Here is a 9,994-nt window from a genome sequence, read left to right as displayed (position 1 = left end):
GGGTTAACTGGTCTAGGAACAGGGGGTTAACTGGTCTAGGAACAGGGGGTTAACTGGTCTAGGAACGGTGGGTTAACTGGTCTAGGAACGGTGGGTTAACTGGTCTAGGAACAGGGGGTTAACTGGTCTAGGAACAGGGGGTTAACTGGTCTAGGAACAGGGGGTTAACTGGTCTAGGAACAGTGGGTTAACTGGTCTAGGAACAGGGGATTAACTGGTCTAGGAACAGGGGGTTAACTGGTCTAGGGACGGTGGGTTAACTGGTCTAGGAACAGGGGGTTAACTGGTCTAGGAACAGGGGGTTAACTGGTCTAGGAACAGTGGGTTAACTGGTCTAGGAACAGGGGGTTAACTGGTCTAGGAACGGTGGGTTAACTGGTCTAGGAACAGTGGGTTAACTGGTCTAGGAACAGTGGGTTAACTGGTCTAGGAACAGTGGGTTAACTGGTCTAGGAACTGTGGGTTAACTGGTCTTGGAACAGTGGGTTAACTGGTCTAGGAACAGTGGGTTAACTGGTCTAGGAACAGTGGGTTAACTGGTCTAGGAACAGTTGGTTAACTGGTCTAGGAACAGTGGGTTAACTGGTCTAGGGACAGTGGGTTAACTGGTCTAGGAACAGTGGGTTAACTGGTCTAGGAACAGTGGGTTAACTGGTCTAGGAACAGTGGGTTAACTGGTCTAGGAACAGGGGGTTAACTGGTCTAGGAACAGTGGGTTAACTGGTCTAGGAACAGTGGGTTAACTGGTCTAGGAACAGTGGGTTAACTGGTCTAGGAACAGTGGGTTAACTGGTCTAGGAACAGTTGGTTAACTGGTCTAGGAACAGTGGGTTAACTGGTCTAGGAACAGTGGGTTAACTGGTATATGAACAGTGGGTTAACTGGTCTAGGAACAGTGGGTTAACTGGTCTAGGAACAGTGGGTTAACTGGTCTAGGAACGGTGGGTTAACTGGTCTAGGAACAGTGGGTTAACTGGTCTAGGAACAGTGGGTTAACTGGTATGTGAACAGTGGGTTAACTGGTCTAGGAACAGTGGGTTAACTGGTCTAGGAACAGTGGGGTTAACTGGTCTAGGAACTGTGGGTTAACTGGTCTTGGAACAGTGGGTTAACTGGTCTAGGAACAGTGGGTTAACTGGTCTAGGAACAGTGGGTTAACTGGTCTAGGAACAGTTGGTTAACTGGTCTAGGAACAGTGGGTTAACTGGTCTAGGAACAGTGGGTTAACTGGTCTAGGAACAGTGGGTTAACTGGTCTAGGCTATTCTTCAACATAAATGCGTAAAAAGACGTCACAATGCCTTGGGGAATACGTAGAAAACGTAAGCTCATTCGTAGCTCATTCACAGCCATATAAGGAGTCATTGGCATGAGGCGGTTTCACTTCCTGATTGGATTTTTATCTGGGTTTCGCCTGTAACATAAGTTCTGTTGCACTCACAGACAATATCTTTGCAGTTTTGGAAACTTCAAAGTGTTTTCTATCTAAAGTTGTTAATTATATGCATATTCGAGCATCTTTTCGTGACAAAATATCTTGTTTAAAACGGGAACGTTTTTTATCCAAAAATGAAAATACTGCCCCCTAGTTACAAAAGGTTAATAGTTCGAACAATGTTAACTATTGCAGGCAGTGTATGTCTCTACTACCCAATGGGTCCCTCCTTCCCTCCTAACCCCTAACCCTAACCCCTAACCCTAACACCCCAATGGGTCCCTCCTTCCAAGCTGTGTGTGATTTAGTTTTTCTTTTAAATGTTATGGGAGAAATGACTGATTTACAGTTCATGGGGGTTGAGGCCTAATCACACATATGAAGTTTTGGAAAGATCTGACTTTCTTAACCCTTCGAAACAGCCCCTGTGACACCAATTATGGCACTTCCGGTTGGCACAGGAAGCTATAAGTAAACACATATCCTCATTGGGGTATGCTGTTACAGAATCCTGAGTTTTAAGTCTTTACGTTAAGAACTGATTTACACAGGCTTGAATGCACTATGTCTGTCAAACTGCAGGCAGGGTATGGATATACACGTTTAGGGTGATTTTAACCACTTCCGGTTGCTACAGGAAGCTTAGAATCGACACAGGTAGACCTCATAGTGGCCTGATGGACTGTCATTGAAGACAGGTTCATAAGGCATTCATAACCTACATAGGCTTCAGGTTGACTTTAGAGGAGCAGGCAATGTATTCCTATGGGGAGAGAAGTCATTGTAATCTGTGAGACCAAAAAAAACCTGTTTTACTGTTAAGGGTTAATGCCACACGGTCAAGGTTAGGCTTGCACGGATCGGGAGGACCTCAGGAACATACCTGAGGTCGAATTGTGCTTCTCACCCTAACGGTTCTCTCACTGTCACCCAAAAGCAAATGACATTTAGGGCCAGGCTTCATTTTGGGCCTACGTTTTTTCACGGTCGCTGCACTCAGAGCGAGTTACGGTCAAGCGGGGCATCTCGTTGAACTCGGCACAGCCTAGAGATTATGGAAATGCCATTGCAGGCTCTGTGTGTCTTTAAGCACCGCACTTTGTCACTCCATCCTTGCTGTGTGTGTGTGTGTGTGTGTGTGTGTGTGTGTGTGTGTGTGTGTGTGTGTGTGTGTGTGTGTGTGTGTGTGTGTGTGTGTGTGTGTGTGTGAGAGCTTTTCTTAGACATCTGTTGGGAGAAATGACTGACTTACAGTTCATGGGGGTTGCCTAATCACACATATTAAGTTTTGAAAAGATCTGACCTTTTTAACCCTTTGAAACGGCACCTATGACGTCATTTTAAGGCACTTCCGGTTCACACAGGAAGCTGAAAGCGACCTCTAATGCATATTATAAGATGTGTGCATGAAGTGTATTATGTTACACGTCAGATGTCACATTCCTGTTGTCATTCTGAAATACATCGAAGTAGAAACTTAGTGTGGAATGGATTAGGTCCGGGATCTTTTAACCACTGGTAGTAATGTCACATGATCTCCCTGACCAATCAGCTATCGAAGACAAATGCTACAGTAACACAAATTGTGCAATGACTTTTGACATCCTGGAGTGGTGGACTTCCTGTCTCACAGTATTTAAGGCTCAGACGTACATGCTGTATTGTCACTGGGTGTGCACCGTGAGTATCTGTGAGTATCTGTGCTGTATCTGTATCTGTGAGTATCTGTGCTGTATCTGTATCTGTGAGTATCTGTGAGTATCAGTGAGTATCTGTGCTGTATCTGTGAGTATCTGTGAGTATCTGTGAGTACATGTGAGTATCTGTGCTGTATCTGTGAGTATCTGTGCTGTATCTGTGAGTATCTGTGCTGTATCTGTGAGTATCTGAGAGTATCTATGCTGTATCTGTATCTGTGCTGTAAAAAAGAATGGCACGTTTCTAACTTGCATTTCCACTTCCTGATAATTAGTTGATTTGATAGGCGCTACAAGACGAACGCCAGTTAATCTAATTGACCCACCAGGTAAGACAATACTGTAGATTCCACATGGTTGCTAAATGGCTATTTCAACTGTTCTTGTGCTTCACGTGATGACTTAGTTTTTCTATTATATGATATTCATTAAAACACGTAGTAACGGCTCAATTGATTAGTTCATTGCATAAAGAAGAGACGTTTTAAGGTATCCTAACATTTACACAATGTGAGAAGGTTCATGTCTATAGACACTTTGACAGCTCTACTTTGTGTTACATGTTCAGTTTTACTAAAAATACGCAGAACGTAGAAGTATATTGAGCATACTTCCTGTTTCTTTAGAAGGGAAATGCTTTTAGATTTAGAGTAAAGATGCATCGTTGAGCTCAAAACTAGACCTGTTTTAAAGAATCATGACTGGAATCTTAGATGTTATAGAGTAAAACAGCAGCTATTTCACTTTGTTTCCTCTGAGTGTAGGAGCACAACAGGAAAATATTAAGGCCCTTGAACTCGGGAATCTGAAGAACCCTGCCATCAACCTGTTCCTGCAACAACAAGCATCGCCAAGGATGGCTGGAGAAAACCTCTACAATGTGACGGACGACGTCCCATCCACTTGGAGCATCGTTGAAACCGTCGTACAGTGGACAACGTTCTCCATCGGCTTTCCTCTGATCTGTCTGTCCATTTATGCCATGTACTTCCTGATCCGAGCTGATCACATCGCTCCGGTCTACGTTATCAACCTTCTTATTGCAGATCTCGTTCAGATCTGCATGAGGCCGTTCAACCCGTCTGGTACCTGGAAAACGATTGTACCTTTGATTGATTTCTTCGGTATCAGTGCGAGCATTAGTTTCATGGTATGTGTTGCTCTGGAGAGATATCTTGTGATTGCATTTCCTCTCTGGTACCGTTTTCGTCGTAACATCAAATACTCGCTCATAATGTCCTCCGTTATCTGGGTTATCCCTTTCATCCAAATCTGCGTGTTCTACCTCACACCGACTCTCGAGAGGAAACTGATTCTGTTTGCAGTTAACCTCCTCATACCCTTTCCGTTGCTCGTATTCTTCCTCGTGGGCACGTTGAAAGCTCTGTCCGTCTCCATCTCTGTGCCAGCTGTCGAACAGAGACGGATTATTGGTACCCTGGCCCTTGTGCTGGGCAATTACACAGTCCTGTTCCTACCCCTCATCATACAATATCTGATATCAGGGGTAACAGGCCGAACAAATGTAAAGATCGGGACCCTCTTTGAGAGATTCAGCCCCCTTGTGGATCCCCTACTCTATGTGTTCATGAGAAAGGGAGCTAAGGACACTCTGGCCTTCCCCTGCTTCGGCAAGCTCATGGGTGACGAGGAGCAGAGTCAGGTCACCAACACTATGACCATGACTGATAGTGTAGTAGAAGGCTCCAGGTAGGACAGATGCAGGGTAATGGACTGTATCTGTACGATTCACTATGTATAACTCCTATCAACTCTAACCACTAGGCTACCCTGCCTCCTCTACACTCTAACCACTAGGCTACCCTGCCTCCTCTACACTCTAACCACTAGGCTACCCTGCCTCCTCTACACTCTAACCACTAGGCTACCCTGCCTCCTCTACACTCTAACCACTAGGCTACCCTGCCTCCTCTACACTCTAACCACTAGGCTACCCTGCCGCCTCTACACTCTAACCACTAGGCTACCCTGCCTCCTCTACACTCTAACCACTAGGCTACCCTGCCTCCTCTACACTCTAACCACTAGGCTACCCTGCCCCCTCTACACTATAACCACTAGGCTACCCTGCCTCCTCTACACTCTAACCACTAGGCTACCCTGCCTCCTCTACACTCTAACCACTAGGCTACCCTGCCGCCTCTACACTCTAACCACTAGGCTACCCTGCCTCCTCTACACTCTAACCACTAGGCTACCCTGCCCCCTCTACACTATAACCACTAGGCTACCCTGCCTCCTCTACACTCTAACCACTAGGCTACCCTGCCTCCTCTACACTATAACCACTAGGCTACCCTGCCCCCTCTACACTCTAACCACTAGGCTACCCTGCCTCCTCTACACTCTAACCACTAGGCTACCTGCCACCTCTACACTCTAACCACTAGGCTACCCTGCCTCCTCTACACTCTAACCACTAGGCTACCCTGCCTCCTCTACACTATAACCACTAGGCTACCCTGCCGCCTCTACACTCTAACCACTAATGGACTGTATCTGTACGATTCACTATGTATAACTCCTCTACACTCTAACCACTAATGGACTGTATCTGTACGATTCACTATGTATAACTCCTATCAACTCTAACCACTAGGCTACCCTGCCGCCTCTACACTCTAACCACTAATGGACTGTATCTGTACGATTCACTATGTATAACTCCTATCAACTCTAACCACTAGGCTACCCTGCCTCCTCTACACTCTAACCACTAGGCTACCCTGCCTCCTCTACACTCTAACCACTAGGCTACCTGCCACCTCTACACTCTAACCACTAGGCTACCCTGCCTCCTCTACACTCTAACCACTAGGCTACCCTGCCTCCTCTACACTCTAACCACTAGGCTACCCTGCCCCCTCTACACTCTAACCACTAGGCTACCCTGCCGCCTCTACACTCTAACCACTAGGCTACCCTGCCTCCTCTACACTCTAACCACTAGGGTAATGGACTGTATCTGTACGATTCACTATGTATAACTCCTATCAACTCTAACCACTAGGCTACCCTGCCGCCTCTACACTCTAACCACTAGGCTACCCTGCCTCCTCTACACTCTAACCACTAATGGACTGTATCTGTACGATTCACTATGTATAACTCCTATCAACTCTAACCACTAGGGTAATGGACTGTATCTGTACGATTCACTATGTATAACTCCTATCAACTCCTTGTTCAAATTATCGGATCGAAACGAAGCTTTAACAGTGTTCTTTTCTTTGTTAAAATTATACCTTTACGGGCCTCCCGAGTGGCGCAGTGGTCTAAGGTGTCACTACAGACCCGGGTTTGATTCCAGGCTGTGCCATAACCGGCCGCGACCGGGAGTCCCAAGTTACCGGCACACAATTTTCCCAGCATTGTCCGGGTTAGGGGAGGGTTTGGCCAGGGGGGGATTTACTTGGCTCATCGCGCTCTAGCGACTCCTTGTGGCGGCCCGGGCGCCTGCAAGCTGACTTCGGTTGCCAGTGGACGGTGTTTCCTCCGACACGTTGGTGCAGCTGGCTTCCGGGTTAAGCGTGCGGGTGTTAAGGTGTGCGGTTTGGCTGGTCATGTTTCGGAGGATGCAACCTTAGCTGCAACTCCCCAACGGGCTCGGGGGAGGCAATGAGACAAGATCGCAATTGGATAGCACGAAATTGGGGAGGAAAAAGGGGGTTAAAAAATGTATTGTTTTATTGTTGTAGTTAAAATGTGAAGAGTACATGCCTTGCTTTTTTATATAAAATACATGACATACTGTATTGTACACAGCCCTATTCTGCATTGCGCTATCTGTGTTGGGCTTGTATTGCAGCTTTTCAGAAAAATATGGACTTGTTTCCTTCAATAAACTGATAATGTGGATATTTGAGATCACTCTTTCTCCTCTTTTGTTCCCATTCTCTCCCGGAGTCCCTTTAAAAAAAGAGGACACTGAAAGTGGTCAGAGTTAGAGCCAGTTTGTTCATTGTACCTTGGTGACGCAGTGGCCAGGGCAGATAGGGGTTGGAATGACTAGGCATGTTGGGCAGCCTTCCTTCTCCAGAGACACAGTCTGGTTGATGGGCTGACAGGGCTGCGTGAGAGACCCCTCAACGGGTTTCAGGAGAACGAACAGGGAGATCAGGAGAACGCACAGGAACAGGGAGATCAGGAGAACGCACAGGAACAGGGAGATCAGGAGAACGCACAGGAACAGGGAGATCAGGAGAACGCACAGGAACAGGGAGATCAGGAGAACGCACAGGAACAGGGAGATCAGGAGAACGCACAGGAACAGGGAGATCAGGAGAACGCACAGGAACAGGGAGATCAGGAGAACGCACAGGAACAGGGAGATCAGGAGAACGCACAGGAACAGGGAGATCAGGAGAACGCACAGGAACAGGGAGATCAGGAGAACGCACAGGAACAGGGAGATCAGGAGAACGCACAGGAACAGGGAGATCAGGAGAACGCACAGGAACAGGGAGATCAGGAGAACGCACAGGAACAGGGAGATCAGGAGAACGCACAGGAACAGGGAGATCAGGAGAACGCACAGGAACAGGGAGATCAGGAGAACGCACAGGAACAGGGAGATCAGGAGAACGCACAGGAACAGGGAGATCAGGAGAACACACAGGAACAGGGAGATCAGGAGAACGCACAGGAACAGGGAGATCAGGAGAACGCACAGGAACAGGGAGATCAGGAGAACGCACAGGAACAGGGAGATCAAGGTGCCTACACACGAAGACCTAACATCCTGAAAGAGAGCCTAAGTGAAAACAAGTGATTTTCTCTGGCATTAGAAATGGTACAGTGGAAATGTCTTGTTATTTGTGAATAGTTGTAATAACTATATATAACAGTAAGAGAAGTCAGATCAATAGAGACGGGTTTACCTGAAGGACTCAGTCTGATCAATAGAGACGGGTTTACCTGAAGGACTCAGTCTGATCAATAGAGATGGGTTTGCCTGAAGGACTCAGTCTGATCAATAGAGATGGGTTTACCTGAAGGACTCAGTCTGATCACTAGAGATGGGTTTACCTGAAGGACTCAGTCTGATCACTAGAGACGGGTTTACCTGAAGGACTCAGTCTGATCACTAGAGATGGGTTTACCTGAAGGACTCAGTCTGATCACTAGAGATGGGTTTGCCTGAAGGACTCAGTCTGATCACTAGAGACGGGTTTGCCTGAAGGACTCAGTCTGATCACTAGAGATGGGTTTGCCTGAAGGACTCAGTCTGATCAATAGAGACGGGTTTACCTGAAGGACTCAGTCTGATCAATAGAGACAGGTTTACCTGAAGGACTCAGTCAGATCACTAGAGATGGGTTTGCCTGAAGGACTCAGTCTGATCAATAGAGATGGGTTTACCTGAAGGACTCAGTCTGATCACTAGAGATGGGTTTGCCTGAAGGACTCAGTCTGATCACTAGAGATGGGTTTGCCTGAAGGACTCAGTCTGATCACTAGAGATGGGTTTGCCTGAAGGACTCAGTCTGATCACTAGAGATGGGTTTGCCTGAAGGACTCAGTCTGATCACTAGAGATGGGTTTGCCTGAAGGACTCAGTCTGATCACTAGAGACGGGTTTACCTGAAGGACTCAGTCTGATCAATAGAGACGGGTTTACCTGAAGGACTCAGTCTGATCAATAGAGATGGGTTTACCTGAAGGACTCAGTCTGATCAATAGAGACGGGTTTGCCTGAAGGACTTAGTCTGATCAATAGAGACGGGTTTACCTGAAGGACTCAGTCTGATCAATAGAGACGGGTTTACCTGAAGGACTCAGTCTGATCAATAGAGATGGGTTTACCTGAAGGACTCAGTCTGATCAATAGAGAAGGGTTTACCTGAAGGACTCAGTCTGATCAATAGAGACGGGTTTACCTGAAGGACTCAGTCTGATCAATAGAGATGGGTTTACCTGAAGGACTCAGTCTGATCAATAGAGACGGGTTTACCTGAAGGACTCAGTCTGATCAATAGAGATGGGTTTACCTGAAGGACTCAGTCTGATCAATAGAGATGGGTTTCCCTGAAGGACTCAGTCTGATCAATAGAGATGGGTTTCCCTGAAGGACTCAGTCTGATCAATAGAGATGGGTTTACCTGAAGGACAGTCTGATCACTAGAGATGGGTTTACCTGAAGGACTCAGTCTGATCAATAGAGATGGGTTTACCTGAAGGACTCAGTCTGATCAATAGAGATGGGTTTACCTGAAGGACTCAGTCTGATCAATAGAGATGGGTTTACCTGAAGGACTCAGTCTGATCAATAGAGATGGGTTTACCTGAAGGACTCAGTCTGATCAATAGAGATGGGTTTACCTGAAGGACTCAGTCTGATCAATAGAGACGGGTTGAAGGACTCAAAGGGGTCAGCAGGCAGTCGTCACGTTCTGACCTTTATTTTCCTTTGTCTTTATTTAGTGTTGGTCAGGGTGTGAGTTGGGGTGGGCAGTCTATGTTTAGTCTTTATTTAGTATGGTCAGGGTGTGAGTTGGGGTGGGCAGTCTATGTTTAGTCTTTATTTAGTATGGTCAGGGTGTGAGTTGGGGTGGGCAGTCTATGTTTAGTCTTTATTTAGTGTTGGTCAGGGTGTGAGTTGGGGTGGGCAGTCTATGTTTAGTCTTTATTTAGTATGGTCAGGGTGTGAGTTGGGGTGGGCAGTCTATGTTGTCTTTATTTAGTGTTGGTCAGGGTGTGAGTTGGGGTGGGCAGTCTATGTTTTGTCTTTATTTAGTGTTGGTCAGGGTGTGAGTTGGGGTGGGCAGTCTATGTTGTCTTTATTTAGTGTTGGTCAGGGCGTGAGTTGGGGTGGGCAGTCTATGTTTAGTCTTTATTTAGTA

General features: G+C 46.7%; 1 protein-coding gene across 1 annotated transcript; it reads left to right on the top strand.

Annotated features, from left to right (window-relative positions):
• The first annotated feature begins 2,947 nt into the window (after nucleotides 1-2,947).
• LOC149970154 (G protein-coupled receptor 4-like) lies at nucleotides 2,948-4,977 on the top strand. The gene is made up of 3 exons (XM_090228626.1): nucleotides 2,948-3,124; nucleotides 3,407-3,460; nucleotides 3,896-4,977. Exons 1-3 carry the CDS (start codon nucleotides 2,959-2,961, stop codon nucleotides 4,843-4,845), a joined length of 1,170 nt encoding a protein of 389 aa, XP_090084752.1. The 5' UTR covers nucleotides 2,948-2,958; the 3' UTR covers nucleotides 4,846-4,977.
• Nucleotides 4,978-9,994: the final 5,017 nt, after the last annotated feature.

This window comes from Oncorhynchus mykiss, unplaced genomic scaffold (assembly GCF_057628025.1).
Source record: "Oncorhynchus mykiss isolate SJ-2025 unplaced genomic scaffold, ASM5762802v1 scaffold93, whole genome shotgun sequence".
Lineage (NCBI taxonomy): Eukaryota > Metazoa > Chordata > Actinopteri > Salmoniformes > Salmonidae > Oncorhynchus > Oncorhynchus mykiss.
This window is presented reverse-complemented; position numbering and strand designations above follow the sequence as displayed.

Excerpts from the sequence above, each read along its gene's own strand:
- LOC149970154 (XM_090228626.1), top strand. The coding sequence starts at position 2,959 with ATGTCACATGATCTCCCTGACCAATCAGCTATCGAAGACAAATGCTAC. Across the intron at positions 3,125-3,406 it reads GGTGTGCACCGTGAGTATCT|TTGATTTGATAGGCGCTACA; the intron begins GTGAGTATCTGT and ends CCTGATAATTAG. Across the intron at positions 3,461-3,895 it reads TAATCTAATTGACCCACCAG|GAGCACAACAGGAAAATATT; the intron begins GTAAGACAATAC and ends CTCTGAGTGTAG.